Below are 26,388 nucleotides of genomic sequence, written 5' to 3'. Positions count from 1 at the left end.
TTCCGTGAGGAAGAAGCCCAACAAACCCACGGTGAGGCCTTTAGGAGGGCCATGCAAGCCTCAAGCGGAGCCTGCGGCACCACCAAGGGCAAGGTGGAGCCTGCGGAACCGTTGCGGCTTGAGAATCCACCATTCCTGAATGAAGTGCCTGGTGCTGGGAGTCTGGTGCAACGCACAGGGCCTGACCTGGTGAGAGCAGGAGTGGACCTGGTGAGACGTAGGAGGGGCCCGGACAGGTGTCAACCCACAGAGCCTAGTCCTTCCATGTGCCAGAATGGTACCTCCCAGTCCCGGCAGAGTAGTTCAGGAGGAACGGATTGTGTGGCCCTGGTTTTTCCCTAATGGGACTTATCGAGGGTAGCTACTGGGACGTAAGTCGGGACTTGATCACTCCCGGCTGGGTCACCTGAGTGAGGGGTATGATATTGCGAGACCCGAAACCCCGATGACCTTGGGATACATCACTGAGGATACGTCCCAGGTGCATCCATTTATGTATGTATTTTGTTATAGTTCTTCTATTTATAGTGACTCATTGCGAACGCAGTGAGCCACTTACTATGACAGCAAGGGCTGAATGTCTGTGTGTCACGCTTGTGTGTGTGTCACGCTGTTACACCACCGGCCCGCCACCAGAGGGCGCAGCTGTAGCACACACACACACACACACACACACACACACACACACACAGGGCGCAGCTGTAGCACACACACACACACACACACAACCACACACACACGAGCTGCGTTCGCTTCACGCGTTTGCGCGTCTTACTTGTAGGAATAGACTAAGTGACAACCAGGAATAGTTTGGTGACCACCGAAGAGACGGGTGGCAGCCGGAAATTAGACGGCACCCGGGAGCAGTATGGGTTAGCGCCCAAGCCTGTGTCTTCCGTGAGGAAGAAGCCCAACAAACCCACGGTGAGGCCTTTAGGAGGGCCATGCAAGCCTCAAGCGGAGCCTGCGGCACCACCAAGGGCAAGGTGGAGCCTGCGGAACCGTTGCGGCTTGAGAATCCACCATTCCTGAATGAAGTGCCTGGTGCTGGGAGTCTGGTGCAACGCACAGGGCCTGACCTGGTGAGAGCAGGAGTGGACCTGGTGAGACGTAGGAGGGGCCCGGACAGGTGTCAACCCACAGAGCCTAGTCCTTCCATGTGCCAGAATGGTACCTCCCAGTCCCGGCAGAGTAGTTCAGGAGGAACGGATTGTGTGGCCCTGGTTTTTCCCTAATGGGACTTATCAAGGGTAGCTACTGGGACGTAAGTCGGGACTTGATCACTCCCGGCTGGGTCACCTGAGTGAGGGGTATGATGTTGCGAGACCCGAAACCCCGATGACCTTGGGATACATCACTGAGGATACGTCCCAGGTGCATCCATTTATGTATGTATTTTGTTATATGTACATGAGATTTTGCATAACAATTAAACTATACAAAATTTCTCTTAGCAATGAGCAAGCACACGATTCCCGATTTTTCCCGACCGGGAGCATCTTGGGTGTTGCTAAATGCTTTGTGATTTGCCGACTGCTTAGCCAGCGGTGGAGTCAGGAGTCTATATAAAGGGGAAATGGTTCAGAAGAGTGGGGCCAGTGGGCTGCCATAGGGAGAGGTTGACTCCAGTACTTCTCTGTTTAAGTTATGTTTGTTGTTTGAGTTTCTTCTTTCCTTCAGTTATTTCACCTATGTTGTTCATGCCTGGAACACATTCAAATGTATTTCTCACCTGCAAGTCTGCCTCATGTCCAGTATGTCATTTTAAAGGTTTAATTACTGACAAACAGCCGATCTACAATCCCACTTGGTGACAGTGATGGCCAGGGACTTTACCACTGAACCACTGGAAGTTGTCCTTGACTGGAGGGGAGAGAACAGATGGTGGAGGTGAAGCATACTAGGGCCTTTACTGTTCCTGATATATGTTAACGACATGACATCAGCTTGTGATTGCAACTTGTTCCTGTTCGCAGATGACTCAGCACTGCTGGTCTCGGACAGGAACAAACTGCAGGTTGAAAAGACCCTCAGCTCTGAGTCTGAACTCGGTAGAATCTGCACCTGGCTCGCTGATAACAAACTATCCTTATGTAGTGGGTTGAGCTTTTCCAATCATGTGACACCCTAATTACCCATATTCAGGACAGCTGACCTGGCTGCTCACTGAATAAGAGGGAGCCACACCCAGCGATCAGAGTAGCTGGCTGGCTTTGTTGTTTGCCTGGTGGTGTGTTGGGGTCGCATGTGCAAGAGAATGTCATTGACGGTATGTAAGGTCTCCCTGTGTTTGTGTAATTGTAAAGTTATGAGCAAAATCTAAGTGTCTTATTCTACAGGCATCTGACAGTGGGAATCCCACCCTGGGATAGGCTGCTGTGGGTTGGTACTGTTCAACCAAGGCTTGGAGCTGTCCCCCCTGTCATCTCATCTGCCCTCGTTTGCCTCGCAAGCGGAGGCATTGTCCTGTGCTGTGGGCACGTCTGCCCAATATGTGTTTGAACCGTTTAACCGAGGTAAGGCAGTTCTGCTATACTAGACTATAGTTTGAAATCAGTTATCATGTCCAGGTATTAATGGTATCTTTTTGTTTGTATTAGGAGAACCCAATCCAGTCTGCCTTGCCTCTGCTGTTTTTGTCCTCTTTAATTTGTTTATGATTTCGTTTTGTTTTGTTTTACTTTGTTGTTTGGTGCAAACCGATAGACTTGATGCTCCCCTGATAAATGCTTGAACATAACGGGTACTAATGTAATATTGGGCTCTGCCTATCAATCTATATAGTAGTGCCAGTAGATAAGGGTGCTGTAGCTGTAGTCCTGACAGGTGGTGGGTCACGTGGTCCTGTAGGCTGTCTTGGTTTAGTTATAGTGCATGCTATTTGTTTAATGTGAGATCAGTGCTGTGTGTGTAATTCTATTCTCTTTTTCTTGCAGTGTTTTGATGTGAAGTGTGCGCTATTTTGGTGGCGGTGACCTTTCCCCTCCTTCCCCTCACTCCCTGCCTTCCTGTAAGTAAGGACACCTTGGTACCCCCTGGCTACTAGTATATAGTTTTAAGCTTTGTAGGCTATTGCCAGTTTTTAGATCATTTTAGATATCGACCCTTTTGATTAAAGTCATGTTTTAAATAACATTTTGTAGTAAACATAATAAAACAATATATTTCCACTGGAATTACGCGTCTCTGCTCCCCTTCTTATCATTGCCCAGTGGGCTATTGTAGGCCTACATATATTCTCTGGGTGAAATTCCCATTGTGGCGTAGTCTGGTTCTGTTTCCGGGCCTTAGTGCCCAGGTTACACTTACACCTGGGAAAAACTGAATCCATTCTCTTCGGATCAAATAGTAATCTCAGCAAGGCAGATGGCTTCTTGGTTAGAGTGGGTGACAATATTATCACACGAAAATATCAAATTACCTACCTAGGTTCCATCCTGGAGGCCAATCTTTCCGGTGATAAAATGGCCACCAACGTAATAAAAGTCAATCAAAGAACAAGATTCCTTTACAGGATCTCCTCACTGGTCAACAAAAACACCTTGAAGACCTTAAACAGGAGCCCTCGTACAAGGTTTCTTTGACTATGCATCCACCTCTTGGTACCACAGCACCTCAAAGGCCCTTAAAACAAGGCTCCAGACCTCCAAAAACAAACTGGTCAGGCTCCTACTTGGCCTCACCCCCCGAACCCACCTCACCCCTGCCCACTTTGACAGGCTGGGATGGCTTGGGGTCGACGACAGAGTACAGCATCTTTCAACGGGTCTGGTCCACAAGATTCGATACACCACCAAGATACCCATGTACCTGTCTAAATACTTCCTTAATGTAAACTAAGTCCACACCCACAACACCAGAGGGAGTGCAACAAACTATGTACAACCCAGATTCGGCACAAACAAGGGTCTAATTTTTTTCCGCTCCTATGCCACCAAAATGTGGAACGCCCTACCAACAGTCATTAAGACATGTGAATCCCTTGACTACTTCAAAACCGCTCTCAAAGGGCACCTACGGATGGCTGCAATTCGAAACTGGCCTCTCTAAAATCGGAATCCCCCCCCACCACCCCCCCCCCCATTTCCCCTCACTGTATGTATCTTTTCCCTTTTTGCTTCCTATATGATGAATTCCTGTTCTTTAGCTACATAGAAGTGTCTATTTGTATGTCTCTAAATGTTTTGACGAATTGAACAATGTGGACCCTGTTGTAAACAAGTGTAATGCTTAATTGGGTCGTCCACAGTTAACAGTCTTTGTATTGAGTTTGTGCTTGAAATGTACTGTAATTCTGCAAACTGTTAATAAATATTTCAATCAAAAAACTGGTCTGCAGAGTCTTAGACAATGCCATGCCATTATAGTTTGCATGTTCTCCCTGTGTTTGTGTTGGGTTTAGTGCAGATACTCTGGTTTCCTCCCACACCAAAATGCATGCATATGTATACTGTTTTATGGTGTCGTCCCACAGAGTTGTGCTTGAAATGTACTGTAATTCTGCAAACTTAATCACTCAAACAAACACGCAAGCCTGTTGGTGGTGACGCGAAGGGTTAAAGTAACGCCAACCAATCAGAATTCAACCGACCGGAAATACGCCGCGGGTGTTGTTGAATCCTATTGGCTATTGTCTTTTCAAAGAAGCCACCCGGGTGTGTTTTGAGTTGGAGACAGTAGAGACTGAGAGAGAGACGGCAGACCGGGCGGAGGGAACTTTGAATTCAAGGCGGACACCGAGAGAGACACACAATGTCTCGACAACCGTAAGTACATTTGAATGGTTTTGTAATTATGACCATTTTAAGTCGATGCTGTAACCGTTGTCGCTAGATAAGTTAAGCTATAAAGGGCTACTAGGCTAGCGTTAGTAGCCCCTTGTTAGCAACATCTTATTTGTCAATTATTTATATATAACTCTTGTCTTCAGAAGGTGGAAAACTCCCCGTAAACCTGCGCACAAGACCAGCACCCAGAAGGACCCAGTTGGGGTAAGTCAGTGACGTCGTTGTTTGGAGATTAGACTCGGTCATTAAAACTCTACACATTCAAGCGTTTACCGTTTCACCGGCCGTTAACATTAGGCATATTGCTAAGTAGTGTGTGGATAATGATGGCGTTCATTTGGACCAACCTTTATAGTTTAAAATAACGTATTGTTGTGTGCCTAGGTGTACTGTCGCGTCCGCCCTTTGATTTTGCCAGCTGACGAATGCTGCATTGAGGTGATCAGCAACGCCACCATCCAGCTGCATGCTCCCGATGGGCTCAAAGCCAATCGAAATGGCGAGTTCAAAGAGGTAACTAGCCCTCCAAGCAGAACCCAATGGTACTGAAGTTTCTGACATTTTTGACGACACAGACCATGGGGTCCTAAATGTGATTGTTCTGTGGCAGAACTAAACGTTGTACTATCTTGTGTATGTTTCAGACACAGTATTCATTCAAACACGTTTTTGGAGTGTCAACAACCCAGATGGACCTATTTGAGGTTGTTGCCAAACCACTGGTGGAGGACCTTATACATGGGAAAAATGGTAAGAACATTACCTGAGAGTCAACCATGTTGTTCAATCTACCTCCTGCCACTGTGGTTTACATGGACCATAATACTTAGCGCCAGTAGTTGCTCTTATACATTGGCCGGTGACTTTATATATATCTATGGGTGTTTTAATAATGTAAAAAACTGACACCCTGAAAGGTAACTAGATTAATCCAGTTTCGGCTGGCAGTCTAGCCCCACACCCTAAATATCTCAGGTTTACAAAGTACGTAAGTAAGTACCCTCTCTCAAATCTACAAGTATGCATGCATGGCAGACTAGAGTCATTGGCACTCCTTTGTGATGTAAGTACATAGGTGGAGATCATTGTTTCTTCCATAACAATGTAATGTACCCCAGTGATTTGGAGTGTCACAGTCCCGCTCCCCACCAGGGCCCAAGAAAGGATTCCCTGTTCATTTTCCTCAGTCTTTTCAAAATGTAACTTTTTATTTAAAGACCCTTTAAGCCTCGTACAAAGCCAACTCGAGTTGTGACAAATCATGACAACAAACACATTTTTGGGGCTGAAAAAAGAATTCGAAGAAAAAGCCGGCAAGTTGACACTTCTTTTTTCCCCCCCTTCTTTGTAATTATTTGTTTGGTCCAAAATATTGTGTTTATTGTCACGACTCAAGTTGGCTTTGTCTGTGGTGTAACCGTCTTTAAATAAATACCTTTTGAAATGTCTATGGGAAAAATGCATTGGGAATCATTTCCTGGGCCTGGTGTCGTCATGAAAGGGTTGGAATCCAATCCATGTCTGTAAACTCAAGACTAACATTTTAACCAAAATGGATATTGTTTAAAACTGTTTATAGATGCTTGTAAACAAACTACAGCAAATCCAGTGCAAAACATTTATACAAATAAATGGATCACAGCGAACAATATGGATGTTCTGAAGTCCGGGGGGAGAGCAAATGCAGTGACCAGTTTAGTCTAGTCTAGAAACATGACTACAGCGAGCCAATCCGTACTACAAGCGGCATTACACAGTAATGTCACCGGTTTGGCCTGCCTATCAACCACATCCTACTGTGGGTTAATTCAGTGCTCCCCAGCATTGGGCCACAGACCCGATGGCTGGGTCATTTAAGCTTGATATTGTGTTTTTACGCCCTAAACCATTAGTTCAGGTTGACTGTGACTACTACTGTATGTGTTTCATTGTGGATTTCCTGTCAACAGGGCTGCTCTTCACATATGGGGTAACTGGTAGTGGAAAGACGTTCACCATGACCGGTTCTCCAGGCGAGGGCGGTCTTCTACCTCGCTCTCTCGACATGCTCTTCAACAGCATAAGTCCTTACCAGGCCAAAAGATATGTAAGACAATAAAATTATCTCATATTTCACCTAATTTATGAAAATGTCTTGCCAATATTTGTAATCACCATGCCACAGTGGACCCTGTGGAGAATTGACTCCACAGGAGTGGAGCTATTGGTGCTATAACAGTGGTTCTCAACCTGTGGGTCGGGCCCCCCCAGGAGCCGCGTTACCACATGGTTTTGGGGTGTCCCCCCAGGCCCAGAGGACGGTGAAGTGAAAATTTAAGGACTTAAGACTCCTTTTAACCCATTTTGACCTGAGATCAGATTCAAAAAATGTCTTCTACGTCCTGACAGTTTTCTGAAAAAGCTATGTTTCTGTCAGTCGTTCTCAGATTTTTCAAAAATAGCTAAAGCATAACATAATGCTAACACCAAAATGGGTTAATACAAAAAGACTACGAATATAGTCGATCTACAAGCTCAACTCCTTGCCAGTTCGAATACACATGTCGGAAACATTTAACATACTGTCTGTGTTACAGGTATTTAAGACTGATGACAAGAATGGCATTGAGATCCAAAGTCAAGTTGATGCCTTGCTGGAGCGCCAAAGGTGTGAAAACCGCCCACCCATCCCCAAAACACCATCCACCAAGTATGTTTGCATGCACTTGTAGTACGCCAACAGTCTATTCTATTACAATTTCATTACAATCTAAGATGCATTAATATGTCAAAGGACATTAAATTCAGCATCAGTTCATGATGCTTCAGCCTAGGGCTGGGCAATATATTCATATCCATTATGATAGACTGGATATTACTTGTAGTCGCCTGAATGAAATGGCATCAGAGTAACTACTGCCTAGTTCATATATAGTTCATATATAGATTACCATGTCTCATTACTTCCGCATGATCTAAATGTCTAACTTTATTTATATTTGTATAGACAAAAGCTTGACCCAGAATTTGCTGACATGATTACACCAGACGAGGCCTGTAAGGCAGACGAAGTGGATGAAGATGGTTGTTACAGCATCTTTGTCTCTTATGTGGAAATCTACAACAACTACATCTATGACCTCCTTGAAGAAAGTGCATATGATCCAATGAAACAAAAGTAAGTTTGGACAATGTTGACATTTTTACGTGTTGAATAAATGGCAGATATAAGGCAGATTTGTAAACGAGCTAATGTGTATATAGGCTCATGGTACAGTAGGTTGGCAGATAAAATGTTTGTTCCTTTTGTTAGGTGGAATGCGGGAGGTACACCGGTGCGACAGAACACTGAGTTCATGTATGTGATTGTGACCAGTGCACACACAGTAGCTCCATATAGAAAATTTAGTTTTAGCTTTTTTTTCTCCGTTTGAACTCAAACTTTTTGTTTAATGTGCTGCTTTGTATGGCATTTTTGAATGTGACCCCCTAATTGCTTTCTATGAATGTGCTCCTGCAATGCAAAAGTTAAGTTGCCCTTTCCCATGAACAGACAACATGTTTGCAAGTCCTTCTCCTGCATGTTAAAAATAATTAGATCAGCAACTATATGCAATCCCTCATGTATACAGACTAATTCCATTGTTATCTTAATCTAGACCACCTCAGTCTAAAATTCTCAGAGAAGACTCTAACCACAACATGTACGTCGCTGGATGCACAGAGGTTGAAGTCAAGTCCACTGAGGAGGCCTTTGAGGTGTTCTGGAGAGGTAAGCTGTCTAATGTATACTATACAGTACATGAATATATATATATATACGCCCACACAGAACACTGCGATGATGAGCTGAGACGTGACTGACCTGGTATTGCTCCACTCAAGGGTGAGCTCTGACCAGGACATGACCCAGTTTAATCTTCTCTCTGAGCAGAAACTGAAATTGTGAGGGGTGACTTGGGAGACTACTGCAACTCTGCTGTAGTGGGAACTATATATTTTGTTTCTGCCAGGTCAGAAGAAAAGGAGGATTGCAAACACCCAGTTGAATAGGGAGTCCAGTCGCAGTCACAGTGTGTTCATTGTCAAGCTGTTGCAGGCCCCACTGGACGCAGATGGAGAGAACGTTTTTCAGGTCAGTGTGAAGTTGACGTTTGTTCATCGCTTCTGAGCTGGTTGGTGTAATCATTCATTATTAGATTGTTGTCTCTGTTTTGATTGTAAGGAAACTTAGGAAAGGTGTGTGTATTAGATTGTTGTCTCTGTCTTGATTGTAAGGGAGGGATGTGTGTGTTAAGGGCAAGAACCACTGGTCTAGATGGCTGGATGGTGGGGGAAAACAAATTCTCAATCCAGCGGTTCTGGGGTCTTTTGTTATTGACCAATGTGGACTGGGGATAAGTGTCTTTTAACCACGATTCCTGCCTGGATTGATGACTGACTAGGGCGGTGCGATATGACTAAAATCAATATCATGAATTAAGTGAAAATATCATGCCACCATTGTACAGCAAAGTCAAATACAGGGTTAAGCTTTTAATCTGAACTAATCAATCTAGCCCCTCCTATATCTTTTAGTGTATGTTCACAAACCTTGTCCTACACAAACATTAAATTCACATTGACAATGGATGGAGAATTTTACGTCATTGTCTGAGCAAATAGGCATAGTGTCTATTTTACACCATGATGATGTACATAAGAGCGCCCCTCACTTCACACGGGTGTGCATTTTTATTGTTTATTAGGAAATAATATACATTATAAGTTATAAAATGTAAACAATTTTGTTGTAATTCTGTTATTGGTTATAATTGGAAATATTCGCTTGATATATTTTCTGTTAACTGCTCAGTCCTATGACTGTCTGACCATCCCAGTGAGTATCCCAGTTGAGTATTATACATAAATGGTCAGACGAAGAGGTGGATGGACACTCCTACAGTATATTAGGTATACAGTTGTCGGGACCAGTAATGTATTTGGCAGTTCTGAAACATTGTCGCTTTGTGCTCTGCCCTACTAATGTTATGTGAATGCGTTACTTTCAGGATAAGAGCCAGGTCATTGTGAGTCAGCTGTGCTTGGTGGACTTGGCAGGGAGCGAGCGCAACAACAGAACGCAGGCTGAGGGTTACCGTCTGCGAGAAGCAGGTGTGTATTGCCAATGCCAATATAGTAATGAAAATGTTATGATTAACCGTTGGCATCATTCATCGAATGTTGACTACCATAGTTTTTCTTATTGCTGCAGGTAACATCAACCAGTCGTTGATGACACTGCGGACATGTATTGAGATTCTTAGAGAAAATCAGATGTATGGCACCCAAAAGGTTGGCATCTCTTGAGTTGGCATCTAATGTAAAAGAAACAGTATTTGTCCACTTGCACAGCTAATTAATGTAAGAAAAAAATATTCCTTCCACAGATGGTTCCCTACAGAGACTCTAAGGTTACTCATCTATTCAAAAACTACTTTGACGGAGAAGGCAAAGTTCGAATGGTGGTGTGTGTAAACCCCAAAGCAGATGACTACGAGGAAACTATGGTGCGTCTGTCCCCTGAGCTCCCCTCATATCTGGCTTTCAAGAAAGATAAAATATGTCTGGGGAATTTGGTTATTACAGCAGCCAGTTGCAATATACAATAACAGGGAAGATGGACAAATAATAAAGCAATACGGAAATATTAAAAGCACATAAGGTGAGCTTGTGCTGGAAACGGTTTAGTGTTTTGTGAGGTATTAAGTACTCTTTATATTATATCCTGTGCAGTTGGTGATGCGCTTTGCAGAAATGACCCAGGAGGTGGAGGTGGCTCGGCATGTTGACCAACCGAACTGCCGTTTTGTGGCAGGCCGACGTAACAGGAATCAGGCCTTCCAGGATGAGCTGTCCCGCAGGCTGGATGACCGTGGTGGTCCCATAGATGGAGGTATCTATCCACAAAATCTATAGAGCTATATACAGATGAACTAAAGGGGAAATCATTAATGTCTTAGGTTGTTGGACCTTTAACAAATTCTTTGCACCTTGTCGGTAAGTAATCCTTGCAGAGCCATGAGGCCCATAGGGGCAGGAGCCTATCTCCTGTTTCTGTAGCGTGAGGCCGCTGCGGCTTGATTTACAACCCCCTGGACATGACGGTGGCATAGAACTACTGTAAATGATGGAACGCCATTCTAACAAAGTATTCAACAAAAGTCCATTTTGGTTTTTAATGAGGATGGTGGAGAGCACTGTCTAAAATCAGGTCACTTGTCATTTGTATCGGGCTCGAGACTCATTGTCATTTCCTAATTATTGCCTGTAATTGGGTTATTTCTGGCCATGTAAATGCACTTATTGCTTCCCAGTCAGGGTTGGTTATAATAAGTGATCATTGAAAGTCTGTGTTTTCCCCTAGGTTTACCCTCCCTGTCAACTGGAAACTTGCCTCCACTATCCCCGCTGCCTGCCTGTCAGCTGACAGACCCCCATGATGATGTCGCCTTTAACAGGCTGCTCGCAGCGCTGGAAGAGAGGCACCGTGTCAGAGCGTTGAGGATCGAGGAATGCAATAGAATAGGTCAGCGTTACTGTCCTAATTGAACTAGGAACATTCTAAGGTTGCAATTAAGTTTGATCTCTGTTCTTTGAGCAAGACACAACCCCTAATTTATCCCGATGTGCAGGTTGGTGCCTTGCATGGTTTCCTCCGGCATCTGTGTGTGTCAATGCAATGCACAATCTCTGTAAAGTGCCTTTATGCAAGGCACTATATAACGCACCATTTACCATTTATCTCTTCTAGTAACCATGCATGTGTTCACTCCTGTGTTTCAGCCAACCACCTGCAGTCCATGCTACAGGAACAGGATGGCTATCTTCTGGGAAAAGAAAACTGTATTCGTGAACAAAGTGGCAAGCTGGCAGACAAGGACAAGTTTATTCAGCATCAGCAGGCTGAGCTTGAACGCATTTCGAAGACTACTAAACTGCAAGAATACAAGGCAAGATGACGATGTGCTGTTTGAAATATAATTTAGTACTAGGTCATGAGGAACTTTCTTTGGATTTTTGTGCAGAGACGACCAAAACATAAAATGGTTTGTTCAACACTTAACAAGGGACCCCTGACAAAGAAAGTACACAATAATAAAATGCATTGTAGATTTGCAATGCAGATAGATTTGCATTCATTACTATTACATTATGTGCAGTCTTGAGGTGTGTGTGTGACTCACCCATTTAGACCAAACTACTGTAGACAAAGTATGTGGTAATCGGCTTATTAGTGATGCAATGTAAAATTACACAATATAAAAATCAGTGTGTGGCTGAGATGCAAGTACCCATGCTAGGCCTGTCCCTGGCTAAGAATTGAAATGGTTCAATCTGATTGGCCAAATGTTGCCTATAGGCAACTACAGGAATTTGACTTGATCATTTCATTTGAACGAATCAGACTCTTGAGTTATTCATCGACTATTTTTGACTAATCGCCCCATGCAGTATTGAGTAGTTATTTAATAATGAATTGGATCTCTTCGTTGCGGTTTGTTGTCATAGGAAAGCTTGGGACACTTCAACCATGATCGGCGTTCTCAATCCGAATTCTTACCAATGCATCTCTACCATATTGTCTGTTCTAGATTGAAGTTCTTCAGAAGACCACCAATGCTTATGAGGAGAACAAGCGCTCTATGCAGATGGAGTTGGAGACCAGAGAGCAGAAGTTGCACAGAGAGCAGTCAGAAAAGAGACGCATGGAGGAGCGAATACAAGGCTTGGTTGCTGACACAGAGTTCAAGTGGCAGAAAGAATGTGTGAGTAACGCCTCATGGTATTTACAGAAGTGTTTTTGTATTTCACCATCATAAACCATTAGCTTGCTGACATCATTTGGACAAAACAATTGTCTTGCATGGGAAACAATAGTTGTGCACACACTGAGTGAACAAATGGAACCAAACCATTTGGTTCCATTTTGTATACTTACTTTACTGTGTCTCTGTATTTGTCTCTATTTCAAAGTTAATGTCCTGCTTTATACTCTCAAAATAATAGTTAAAATAACCTGTCCACAACCCCTTTAATACTAGTACTCGATTAACATTTGACCAAGTGTCACCCACTGAAGAGGGTAAAATAAAAATCGCTGTGCTGTCATGGGTAAAAATCACGTAAACATTGTGACACCTGGGTTTTGCAGGAGAGGCGCGTTCAAGCCAAGCAGCTAGAGATGCAGAACAAGCTGTGGGTGAAAAATGAGAAGCTGAAACATCTGAAGGCCATCGTTACTGAGAGCAAGGTGCCCGGTTGCTCAGAGTCTCCCGAAGTCCCCCAGCGACAGACCAGACCGCAGCGTCGCGCATCCCCCAGGCAGGAGCTGCGTCTCCCTGCCAAGAGGTCTGCTTCACCGTCCCCTGGCCCTGTAAGTTTCTTTTAAAATATCCTCTAGGGTTCATCTTCCCCTTTCCAAATGGCTAAACCAATTCTGTCTGAGTGCAATATCATATGAGCCAATTATATCATTATGACAGACACGGCATGGACTCACTCACACCTCCCCGCTATGATACGGGGAGGAAGAGAGAGAAAATCCATGGTTTAATATGGCCAAAACAAAATAATATGGACGTAAGATGAAGCCTGTCAGTCCTTGAATTGTAAATCGCCATCTTTCTAGATCCGTTTGGGCCCAGCTGGCCTTCGGCTGGCCCAGACAACGAGGCGGGACTTCCCGATGTCCCGATTTCCTTAGTGGCTTCACAAAATATCTGTCTGACTGCCCCCCTGGTTCAAAATTAAAGATATTTGTTTCCACTGCTTCACTTGGGTCGCGCAGGTCAGAGTTTGTTAAAAAAAAAAGAAAGTCCCCCATCGCTCCAGCTCACTCTGGAGCTGAGCCGTCTTCCCCCTTCCTCGTGACACGTGGTGGATTTAATATATTATTGATATAATGGATATTAAAAGTACACAGTAATTTAACATTGGGGGTGTAACCTTATGGACAATGGACCACTCACTCGTTACATTTTGTGGTCTCGAAACACAAGCGCACAGCGCGACGGATTGTGAGCTTGTAGATCGGCTATTAGGCTACTGGGAAAGTGTGCGTCACAGTGCATGTGTTCACGATAACGCACGCAACGTTGTGGCTGCTAATTCCCCTGTTCGGGTGGACCCTAACTATGGGGAAGACTGGGACTCGGAAAAACCCTGTCGGCTATGTCTTTTTTTTAATGGATAAAAACAGCACAATTTTTCCTTCCTTAATTTGCCGGCCTGACGGTAACCGATTTAATAAAGCCCATACAGTATCTTAATCCCGGAGTGGTTGCGCAAAGACCCGCCTGGCAGCACTGTTTAATGCAATGTATTTGTGTGTTATATGTTTTATTTGTATTACTAAGTTGTATGTATATCCATAAAATAAGCAAGCAGCAAGTTCTGTCTTTCAATAATTTTATTATTATATTCACAATCTCATACACGGATATGCCAGCTACTTTCTAATGTTTTGATAATTCGTGCGACAGATGTATGAATATGGCGGCATTGTTTCATGTGACGAGCTTAAACTATAGTGTACTCTTAAAAAAAACCACACCTGTGTGAACTGAGTGTTGCAGCTCCCCAACCTCTCTCTCTCGCGCTCTCTTATATTCATTAGCAGGCAACATTGTAGCACTAGCTCTCTCTCTCTCCGTTTCTGCAACCGCTCCAGCATTGGAAAATAAGCGTTAATAAAATGTCTCCATTCTGTCATCCCTATGCCCCGGGCCTTACCCCTAAACGGGCCACAACTAACTCTGGCCTCCTGCATTGCTGAGTGGGAGCAGTTGGCAATGCAGCACAGTGGGCAGGTTTGCCAATCCCACACTAGGGACCATGTTCCATTAAAGGGACACTTTACCCTTTTTACAAAAAGATATATGTTAATGACGTTTAGAAGCTTTAGATCACTTTCCTGTGGGTATTTATGTGTGTAATATGTGGTTTTAGATTGTAGCTGTGAGCCTGTTGTCTCTGATGTCATGGACACTGGTCTCACTACCTTCCTGGACTACAATTCCCATAATTCTTTGGTGCACTGCTCCTCCTTGTGGATAGGGGGAGAGCTGTCTTACTGAGACAACATGTAGTCCAGGAAGGAAGTGAGCCCAGTGTCCATGACATCAGAGACAACAGGCTCACTGCTACAAGCTAAAATATCTAAAACCACATATTACACACATAAAGACCCCCAGGAAAGTGTTCTAAAGCTTCTAAACGTCATTAACATATATTTTTTTGCAAAAAGGGTGAAGTGTCCCTTTAAAGAGAAAGGAGGAGAGGTGGGATCTGGTTTAGAGAGGAAAAGGACACCTCTTCTCCCCATGATGTAGACGAGGCAGCTGAAACTGCTTCCATGGTTGCTGCAGTAGCAGAATGTAGCATGTTTAGGATGTTGAGAAAATAGAACATCTCTATACAAAAATATGATTGCTTGAATGAATTTGTCCCATTGATATTTATTTTTGCATTTTGATTTAATTTAATTGCTTTTCATACTAAAAGTCCTACCATATTCACAGTTGCATTTTATCCTGAAAGAATACAATGAGGATAAATATATATATATTTCCCTACTACTTAAAGGTATATTCAGTGATTTCACTCAAAAAACCGTAGGTTTCGTTTTTGGCTGTGGGACCCAGCCTTTCGTCCAATCAGGATAGAGTCAAAAACGAAACCTAAGGTTTTTTGACCCCCAGGGGTTAACTGGGGACAGGGAGGAACTCCTTATATGGTCAGCACACTCTATAGTAGGGAGGATTATCACAACAAAACAACAAAATAAGTGATATTTGAAGTGATGTGAAATCACTGAATATACCTTTAACCTTTTTTATCAGCATAACCTTGTGGAACACCAGGCCCATTCTCTTTATATTTACGTGATGTCACAATGTAGTAATTATAGTTCGGTTTAGACCACTTTTGTTCCATGAAGTTACCTTCTGTTTGTCTGGCTGACTTAGACCACCACACCAGTGCGTCCACTGCACCGGCGGTCCCGTTCTGCTGGCGAAAGGTGGGTGGACCACAAGCCCTCAACCAGTGTGGAGCTTGACACCGTCATGCAGCCGGTCATCCCCAACGCCATTAGGGTGTCGACCCCCAGAGAGAAGGACCTGTCCAAGTGTGACAAGTATTTACTGACTCACCAGGAGGTGGCCTCTGATGGCGAGATGCAGACTAAATTGATCAAGGTACGCAAACCATGCTGATGAGTTCTGACGAGCCAACCAGATTCGTCTGGAACCAGGCTATAACCACCTGCCCAGTATTCAAATATGGGGTGGGATATGGCAAAAAACTTCCACCGACGAGACTAATGTCCACACAGTGATATTAGTATCGCTACGTGAGGCTAGGTCAATGTCTATCTTTAATGTCATTGGTTAAAAATTATAATGGGAACCCTGTTTACATAATAATTTATTCGTGTTAATGCATTAATTCCCTCCATTCATGCCTAAATATGACCCACTCTCACCTTACAGGGTGATGTCATCCAAACAAGGGGTGGAGGACAGGCGGTCCAGTTCACCGATATAGAAACTCTGAGGCAGGAGTTCACCTCACAACCACGGTGGGTGCTTGCAGTAAAATGTATTAAGAGGTGGTCAGCCTTTTTTCAGTCACTGTTGTCTGTTTTTATTAAAACGGTCATTTGGTCACTGTTTTAATGTCTTGCTTTTAACATGTTTGATCTTTCTTTGTAAAAGCCGCAAAAGAAAGTCTGCAGAAGGCTGCCCTGCTAATCAGGATGAGCACACAGGAGACTGGACTGACGTAGAGACGAGGGTAAGACTATAGTCACTATCAGCCGTGCGCACATGTTACTTTCAACATATTTAGACCTCATAGAACTCAGTGCTAGCCGTAATACACTGTAAAAAAAATGGACAAGGATCCCCATTCGTCGTTTCTACAAATATATTAATTAATTAAACCCAAGATTTCTTGTGCTGGCAAAGGCGGTTGCGAGCACAAATTCGGAGATTTTGTGTGGCAAATCTTTTGTGGAAGCAATTGCAATTGTTTTTTTTTGCCTTTCTTCCCAGTGTTCTGTTGCTCTGGAGATGAAGGCTGGATCAAATATGGGCCCTAGTTATGAGCATCACGGACAGCACAAGTAAGTAGTCTGTTCTTTTCCCCATTTTATGTGAAAATAGAGCTTGTGTTCACAGCTAATGGTATGTTTGATTTAATTACAGGCGCAGCAAACCGGGAAAGAACTGACCACCCCTCCCTCCTAATTATCCTCACTTGGCTTTTGTGCAATACACTCTTAATATATGATGCATGGCTTTACCAAAGCAGTGGGCGGCTGTGGCTCAGGAGGTAGAGCAGGTCGTCCAATGATCCATGGGTCAGTGGTTCGAATCCCGGCTCCTCCTGTCTACATGTCGAAGTGTCCTTGGGCAAGACACTGAACCCTAATTGCTCCCGATGTGCTGGTTGGTACCTGGCAATCTGTGTATGAATGGGTGAATGTAATGTCTTTTGCAGTTTTATACATGTGAATAAAATTCCTATAAAACACTGTTCTACTTGTTTGTTTGTGGATACAATAACTAGTATCAAGTGTGTAAAGATTCACTGCTTCATAATGTCCATTTAAAAACCTCAATGTATCAAGATAAATGCTTTGGAGCTCAGACGTTAACAGAGATGGAGAGAAATCTGTGTTTAGAGGGTGTTTTAAGAGATGCCATCTTGTTTTTTTTTTTTTTTAAAGATCTGGATCTGTGGATCCAGTCTGTCTTAATACAAATGACAAAATCGACATGACGTTGGCATTATAAAACTAGAAAAGTGCCCTTCTGGGCACAGGTCTCCACCAGGAGGATAGGAGTGTGTGATGTTTGGCATTTGCGTGTGTGTGATGCGGCTTGGCCTGTTGTAGCGTCTCCATGAGGTTGATTTGAAAACTGTCAAGTGGCATTTCTTCCAAAGCCTAGTGGGAATATGCATGCACAGTTTCACCACAATCAGACTCTGTGTTGAGTAGTTCAGGCGATTTGTACGAAACGGATACAAAGCGGGCTACTCCTGAAAAGTTTAGAAGCCAATCGTAGCCAATGAGGGTGGATTATGAGAAATCAAACAAACCCGTCTTGATCACATGACTATGGAGAGCATGTGTACCGATTTGGATAAAATCTGAAGGAGTCATTAGAAAATGTATTTTACAATTATGTCGGCCTCCTGGTGGTGCTATAAAGAGCAGATGTGAAAAATTCCATGCAAAGGTTTTTCCTTGGCCTCTACTCTAGGGAGCATACAAAGTTATCCACAGATCCATGCAGTTCGAGGTAAAAACACTTTTCGGCCAGTTATAGCGCCACCATGAGGCTTAGTTGAAAATGTTCATGTGGCATTTCTTCCTCTGCCTAGTGGGACTGTGTGCACAATTTCACAGAAACAAGTTATGTGTTTATGATTTGCAGCATTTTGTTTGAAACTGAGCACTCCTGCGAACTTTGGAAGCAAGTCTTAGCCAATCAGGTCGTTAGAGTCTGAGAAATCTGAAAGACCCGTTTCGTTGAATGGCTCTAGAGACTGTACCAATTTGCGTGATGTTTGGACAAAATCTGTAGGTGTACTGTGCAAAAACTTGTTTTGCACAAAGCGGCCTCCTGGTGGCGCTATAACGCCGGGCCGTTCTGGAAATTTTGGGGCAGAGGTTCATCGTTGGCATCCAGGGAGTGTGTGCAAAATGTGGCATCGACCGGGTTAACTGTGCCGGAGATTAGCTGTTCACAGACGGACGGACAGAGTGCAAAATGTACTCTCTCTTCGGCCTGGTGGAGACAAAAAAGCCAACTTGGTTTTATAATGTTGGTAGAATCTGATGTGCTAAAAAGCCTGAGACTGATTTCACTGTGCAATGTAAATCAATGTCGAGAATATTTTTAGTTTAAATTACATAACTACACAACTGCGTCATTCGGTGACCTAAAATGGCTGAAGCAAAAATTGACCAGTACTACATAAAGAAGGCTGTTATAACTCCTTCCTGTGCATTTAAAGCTGGTGGAAAAAGTTGTCTGGCTTGAGAGACTCCTTGACCTGACTGCATTCACAAACATTTCTCTCCCAAATATGAATCTCCTCAAAGCAAGTTTTGCGAAAATCCCCCCCCCAACCTTTGAGTTATTTTGTTCAAAGGCACAATTTGTATTTTATCATTCCAGCCAATCTGTCTCTAGGTATACCACCAGAATGGTGGAGGAGGGTAGCCTACATCACAAACTGATAAAAGAAAATTGTAGATGCCTTACTGAACAGTGAACACTAGATGGAACCAGAGAATTGCTGTACAATTTAACTCAACTAGGGGCGGCGGGCCAGAAGGCCTGAGCTGTAAGTTCATTTCATGTATAAGTTCATGTATGCCATATATTCCTCCATTTTAACTGGAAATCATACACGTTTTGCAATAGACTGAATTATGCCGTGTATGAGGCTATATATTTTGTGATCTAATTTATCGGTTGATCAATGAAGTTGTATCAGTAAAGATATTGGTGACGATGTGGAGAGCCTGAATTTATTTCAAACACATTGATTTAATGTTCTGCAAGAGCTCTAGGTTATCCTTTGCCAAGAGTGTAGCAATATTCTTTGTCATATAAACAGTCTGCTTTCAATTACTTTGGTGAAATTGCCTTACTGTGTTCATGCTTGATTAGATATTCATTATGTTAAACAAGGCACTTTGTATATAAATCCATATTAAATTTGTCTGGCTGACTGCCTTGGGGCCAAGTCAGCTGGGTTCCTTGCGTAGAAAAACTCAAGCGTTTCCTGGTCTCCAGCACTGTTTTCTCCCTCCAAAGCTGTGTTTGTGTGTGTCTACCAATGAAACTGGCCACAAGAATGTTGAACATTGCTTTTATTTGTCTACATCCTCCTTTTGGTTATCACCAAATTGAATTTAATTATTCAGTGAAAGATTACATTCCAATTAGCATCACGCATGAAGACAGGGGGGCCAAGGCAGTGGAAGGCGTTTTTTCCCTTCTCAAAACCTGAAATACTGGCCATTTTGCTCAGTAAAATATCACTGCCATGCTTTACTACCTGTCTACTACATGTCAATTGAACAGCATTAGCCCAGTGATCACTGTAGTCATTGGCACACCCATCCAAGCCTGAGTACATAGTTGAAATCTCATCTACTACCACCAGTCTGGCTGTGTTTCAATTGGAAAGCACTGAAGAGTGACTAACATGGAGCCTCTTGGAGAGGGTCAAGAGCCCAGAGCAGCCAGCAGCCATTAAATTCACTGCTATGAGATATTGAATGCACTGATTTTTGACTGGGCTCTGTTTGATGCGCTGCACCACATGATCAGCCCGTGCTCCTCACGCTCTGTCTCGGCATTCCAGGCAAAGGGCATTATGACTCATGATGAATACTCCATTGAAAACATACCGTTATCAATCTAATTACGAAAATGGAAGCCTGGTACAGAGGCTACCTAAAAACAAGGACACAGATAAGTCAATTTACTAGCTATGGCTAAAATAATGCACACTGATCTACAGTATACTAGCTGATTAGCAGCAGTTGCTCAAGATTCTGCATTTGATTGATATGATTAGACATAATGCACATCACAATGTTATTAAACTTGCTAGAGGGAATAATGCCGTTCTACACAAATACACAGTCAATTTAGCCATCTAAATTATTGGAAAATAAATCCTAATTGCAATCTTGTATTAGACTATTTGGATGACTGGATGCAGTAAATAGGTTTTAAACTGTCTTGTGGCTCAGGGGGGTAAAACAATTTTCAGACCAAGCCAGTGCCATCCATAAATCAGTAGCTGTCCAGTCCTCAATTCTGATCTGCTTAATCTCTTTTCTATTTACATAACTAATCATCTTTCCCACTGAGCTGATAAATGGCCTGCTCTCCTTTCATATTGCCTCATAGCTGTTTGATATCTTCTCCTGGCTATTTTAACTTGTCTTGTGCAATAGGTTCACAACCTATTTCTGCTTATATCATTAGCACGCTGTCCCAAATCAGCCTGTGAATAGTGGGCACAAGTTTAAATATGGGCGGTGGAAGTGTAATCTTATCCAGTATACCAGCGTTCTGGCTTCTATACTTGGGGAAAGGCAACGTGGCCGGGCATCTATGGTATGACGAGAGGGTTAAGTGTTCCAAGGCTATATTATAACAACTGAATGGTTTTAGTTTTGAAGGACATGTTGCAAGCACTTCAATCTCTCGCACGCGCACACACACACACCACACATACACACAGCAATCCTGTCAACCGTCCGTGACCCCTTTGCAAGGCCTTCCCTCAGTAGTGAGGATAAGATGCTGACAATGGAAGTCAATTAGTGGGCAACTAAATTGCATGGGAGGAGTGCTGTGCTAACCAAAGCTCTGAGAAGGGTTCTTGTGGTACATCTCAATATGTCAGGCCTGTAACTGCCTGCCAGTGAGATGCGTCAGGACAGAAGAATATGGGAATGCAGATGAGTGTTGACAGCCAGTCAATTGTCATTCAGCCTGTCTCCAGGCCCCACGAGACTAATCTGTCTCTTTCTGTGGTACTTCTCACACTAATTACTTGCTCACCTCGTGCTCCTCTACTTTAATGCATACTAAGGCCTGATTTATACTTAAACACTGGTGTCGTACATCGAAAATAGCAGATCTACAAGTTTACACCACAGCTATTTTTGGTGCGTGACACCCACACAGGCACACACCCCTAAGTATAACTCGGGCTTAACACGCGTGGCAAGGGCAAGGCTGAGCGGAATCTCAATGCCAGATAGGCCCCTTCCCGCTCGCCCGTCCGCTGGTGTAGTTGCACCGAGGAGACGGGTCAAAGAGTCATGAGCGCCGAGGGAGTCCCTGAGGTAAAGTTTGGTTTTCAGCTCTTTAGAACCACACTGGATGGGAATTGCTCTGACCCTTAAGCGCCCGTGGTTAGTGGTTCGGAACACCTCATCCCATCTGCTTCCCTCCTCCTCTGCCTTCAGTCCCTATCTCAGCTGTTGTCACTTGGCTGTCCTACGTAGACCTGTCAGGATATCTGTACGACTACAGCACATCAAAGGCTGCATGCTCCCGCTGTGTGGATGATGACTATTTTTAACAAAGAACACAATAGAGGCATGTCTGTCACTGCCTGTTTCATCTCTTAACAGCCTCCAGTCTTTGCCTGACACAGACTGTTGTCGTTTTTAGCATTAGCGGTAACAATGAATCCATTTGTCTGCTTGTTGTTGTGGTTACTCATCAACGTTGAGGATGGGGGATGCTGGCCTCTGGCAAATGCAATTCAAGCCGCAAGTGATTTTTCCTGAAAATATTACAAGTCCTTGTTGTGTACGCTCATTATAGCCAAAGTGGGCTGAATAATGCCCCCCCCCCCTCTCGTCTTTGTTCTTGGCAGCAGTCTAAGTGCTTGCAGCTGTCAGAGGAGTGTATTCTCCTTGCCCAGTGTTGTGTGGCTTGGCTGCGCTTTAAGTGGCTGTGTCCTCGCTGTGGTGACAGTATGCCACGACTGATTTCCGTCGACTCACTTTCCTTGTGACCACAATGTGTCCCTCAGAGAAACATCCAGTCCCCCCCCCCTTTTATTTTTTATTTTTTTTACAAGTGGTTGATGTCATCTAGTTAATGCTGTGGCATAACAGGACTTTGCGTGCAGTTGGCTGATTATTTACGCAGTGCTCCAAGCAGTTTGCTGATGAAATGAAGGGAAAGGAGATGCCAGACACGATTGTGCTGAAAAATTCACAATCCAGAAGGATGTACCGTGATTGAAGCTATGGCAGAAATTGACACGTGCCCTTGAATCACACACATTTTCATACTAACTTCAATGCTACAAGCAGTTTAAAGATGTAATGGGTATTAAAAACAACCAATGACTTATCGCTATTAGCCTGCCAAGCAGATATCAGCAGGTACCTGTTTGCCACAACAAAAACTAGCACAGTATTTTTAGCCTTTGTCCTTTGAAGCCAACAATGCTGTCATGCAAATGACCCAGACTGGAACCATGTTATCTATCGACCATCATAGGTGGCATTTAAAAGAGGATGAAATAGCACCACATGATTTCATATGTACATGAAACTCAGCAGATCCCTACACACAAACTGCCACATGTGCACAAACACAAAGGCCTCTGTGAACACTGCATCAACTGTTTATCTTTAAATTTTCTGCAACTGCACACTATCCTTTGTAAAATGTAGGGCATCAAGCATCTTGATGTAGGGCATCAAGTAGTTGTTGCATGACCAATGGTTTCTCATTTTATTTTCTCTAGCAAATCGTTAAAGATGAAGCAACGCCAGGTGTGAGTATGATGTAATAATGCCCATGTGTACAAATAAGATAGGACACTGGCTACTGGCTAGTATTGCATTTGACAAGTTGAATGGGGTTGGGCCTGGGGTGTCAGTGGCCCTGGTTACATGCACAAAATGTATTCAGAATTAATGATTTCATTCCGAACAGATATTCAGAGATTCAACTGTTTACATGGAACCTGAATAAAAGTATTCCTATTCCTCAATTGTTTACATGACCAAAGCATTCAATCGGAATATAACTTTGGACTATAGAGAGAGCCAACATATAACCGTTATCCGTTAAGAAATGAATAATGAGAAACACTAACGGCTATTAACTAATAGAATAAAAAAAGATTTTAACCACACACGACTTCCACCCAAAACAACCCCAGAACAAACAAACAACACAGCATGAAGTGCCTAAAGTGAAGTGGTGTTTGGGAAAGTTTTTCCCAAAAGATTAAAGAATGATAATGACTTAATGAGGTTACGTAAAGTCGGATGGTCGAAAATGATATATTGCCCATCAGCAAGGTCAGTGGCGAGGGTTTACAGGAGTTGCTGCCTTGCAAAATAGACTCACGGGTCTGTCGAATTGAAGCCCATTTTAAAGAAAACATAAAGCTAAAAGTGCTGTTACGTGTGTGGCTCTTGCACTACTGTTGGACGGCACTCACCAGTCACCACAGAGAGCTATTTGACAATTACATGCCGTGTAGTGCACGTTAATTCATCCGTCAGGGCCGTCACACAGAATATGCCTGACACACTTGAGGACAACCAGGGGCCTGTTTCACGAAACTTGGATTAGAGATTAAACTGGGATTTAACAGATATCCTGGCTTAATATATCCTGGATCAGCGATTAACCGGTTTCATGAAAGCTGGTTATTATTGCCAGATTAATTTAGCCAGTTAACCTGGATATGTTCAGGCTTGATTCGGTTTCATGAAAGCAATGCCACACTAGTTGCCATGGAAACTAATGCTCCGGACCAGGCTAACAGCCAGGTTTAACCTAATCCTGATGTCTTTACTGTTCATTAAGCAGTCAATCTGATCACAAACCAATGATTTTTTCCACACTTATTCAATTATTATGGGTTTATGTTGCCTGCATAAAACATATTGTACCTGGTACACGTTGCCATTAAAGGACTAATTTAATCACTATATACAAAATAAAAGAACCAAAATATATAGTCTGGACAACCTCATCATGACAGCTTGTAGATCAGCTACTTTTGGTGAATGTTCCCCTAGAATAAGTTTGCTGTGGTGCAAGTTGTGAAATACATCCCGTTATTTTTTGTAAAAGTGAAGACATTACTAAATATTTCCATTACTCATCATTGTTATATACAACATATTACCATTGTAACATTTCACACACCAACAGCCAAGAACTGCATCACCCCAGGATTGAACCCATGACGGTGTTGGGTGAAATCAGCTCTCATGGTAGCTTCCTCAGAGGAGAGAGTTATAACTTATGGACAAATATCACGATGCTACAATATTAAGAATTATGTTATATTTATTATGACAATTTCATTATGAAGTTTTAAGTTACGAGTAGTGGTTAAATGTAGACTATATTTTTGGTGTAGTTAATCATTCAGTCTATCCACTATTGAGAGTATTTTCTCTCTTATTACAGCAGCAGTGTTTCTTTTAGAAGCTTAAGTCCTTGTATCAGTAAGTCTGTGGAATAGATTAGTAGATACTGATCTACAGAAGGGGGCAGTAATGCAACTATTAAGGATGCCAACTGCCATAATACCCCACGATCAGTAAATCTTTGCTCCACCGAATGGATCTAGTGAGAAAAATCCAGGCTGTGCATCCTGGCTCGATAAATCTGCCCATTCTAAGCCTTGCTTGGCTTTAGTGGAACAGAATAAACCAGGCTGTACGGACCAGGATTTAACAAACCTGGTTTTGGCTTAAATCCTGGATTCGTTCATCCACGTTTCGTGAAACAGCTAGGCCCCTGGTAGGTAAACAATGCGGAGGAGGCTTGGGGACAAAGTGTGCATGCCAATTCCCTCGCCTGGGTGGACTGGGACACGGCTCCATGTTTCACCAATACACTGAAATTGGCAATCAATCACAGACGGATTTGTAAATGGCACATTTTATTATGGGAAAGAAAACTGGTGTATTTGTGTTTTATTAATGGGTAAAATAGCGCATTTCTGCACGCATTAAAATGGCCATCCCTGCTTTGGACATGGGCAAAAAACACTATAGTCTACTAAGGGCAGACATGTGTAAAATAATACATGTATTCCAAACTCCCAGTAGCATTCGGAATAAAGTGTTTACATGGTAAATATATCCTGATTCAAACGGTATATCACCCCTCCAGACCGGAATGAAAATTAATTCAGGTCAGACTGGAATGGGATATTCTATTCCAATTGAGCATTTTTATTCTGATGACTGGAATTAATCCATTCATTCCGAATGGATTTCTGCATGTAAATGGGGCTACTGAAAATAAAGCTCACCAGATTACTGTGGATTCACGAAGTGTTACTCTACTATAGTATACTAAATATTACTCATGTAGTTGATCTGCCTGATTTATGACTAGTACGTACTATGCATTCAAACATGACCTGAGGAACACATCTGCATTGGATACTAATGATCCAGCACAGGCCTGATAAACTGAAGTGAGAATTCAAATGAGGCTCAACCTGCCTGCGAGGCTATAGCTAAAGCAAACACTAGGGCAGCTGGCAGAGAAATCATTGTAACTAATGGTCTCAGTGTGAGACAGGAGCAGGTCTGTGGGTGGCTATTTTAGCACGCTAAGAACAGACTTTGCTTATCTTTCTATGGCATGCAGCGTGACTGTGTGATTTTACCGGTGTCTGCTTTTGTTTGCTTTGCTCCTCCGGTAGCTAGTTGTTGCCACTGTAGCGCAACACCATGCATAATCAGACATTGTATGTTGTGGTTGTTGCTCCATCTGTTTGGAGACAACGTAACCTTTTCAGATGGGAATGAATGAACGCCTTTGAAATGTGGTGACAGTCAGGACATGTGGAGTGTGTGGCACACATTATTTCCACCAAATCTTTCAGTTGTGTACACAGGACAGGTCCACACCCTCATCTGCTGTTCCCAGAAGGCCTCTCTGGACCTTTGGTCATGGATTCGGATGTTGTCACGCTCTTACGAGTAGGATTCAGGATGGTTATTATGATAAATACCTCTGTGAATACT

The 26,388-nt window shown here is 43.2% G+C and overlaps 1 protein-coding gene across 1 annotated transcript; it reads left to right on the top strand.

Moving 5' to 3' along the window:
* The first annotated feature begins 4,644 nt into the window (after positions 1–4,644).
* On the top strand, positions 4,645–17,169 carry kif23 (kinesin family member 23). The gene is made up of 23 exons (XM_083762687.1): positions 4,645–4,766; positions 4,931–4,991; positions 5,172–5,300; positions 5,432–5,537; positions 6,737–6,873; positions 7,364–7,476; positions 7,774–7,944; positions 8,080–8,124; positions 8,426–8,538; positions 8,780–8,901; positions 9,818–9,920; positions 10,021–10,100; positions 10,196–10,315; positions 10,542–10,701; positions 11,173–11,334; positions 11,592–11,758; positions 12,401–12,574; positions 12,961–13,182; positions 15,776–16,006; positions 16,301–16,389; positions 16,526–16,604; positions 16,865–16,935; positions 17,018–17,169. Exons 1-23 carry the CDS (start codon positions 4,753–4,755, stop codon positions 17,040–17,042), a joined length of 2,694 nt encoding a protein of 897 aa, XP_083618813.1. The 5' UTR covers positions 4,645–4,752; the 3' UTR covers positions 17,043–17,169.
* Positions 17,170–26,388: the final 9,219 nt, after the last annotated feature.

The sequence above is a fragment of the Protomyctophum parallelum genome (assembly GCF_964188405.1).
Source record: "Protomyctophum parallelum genome assembly, chromosome: 4".
In the NCBI taxonomy this organism is placed as follows: Eukaryota; Metazoa; Chordata; class Actinopteri; order Myctophiformes; family Myctophidae; genus Protomyctophum; species Protomyctophum parallelum.
This window is presented reverse-complemented; position numbering and strand designations above follow the sequence as displayed.

Bases quoted from the DNA above. Each gene is read 5' to 3' on its own strand.
- kif23 (XM_083762687.1), top strand. The intron at 5,538-6,736 runs GTAAGAACATTA...TCCTGTCAACAG, and splicing joins CCTTATACATGGGAAAAATG to GGCTGCTCTTCACATATGGG. The intron at 7,477-7,773 runs GTATGTTTGCAT...ATATTTGTATAG, and splicing joins CCCAAAACACCATCCACCAA to ACAAAAGCTTGACCCAGAAT.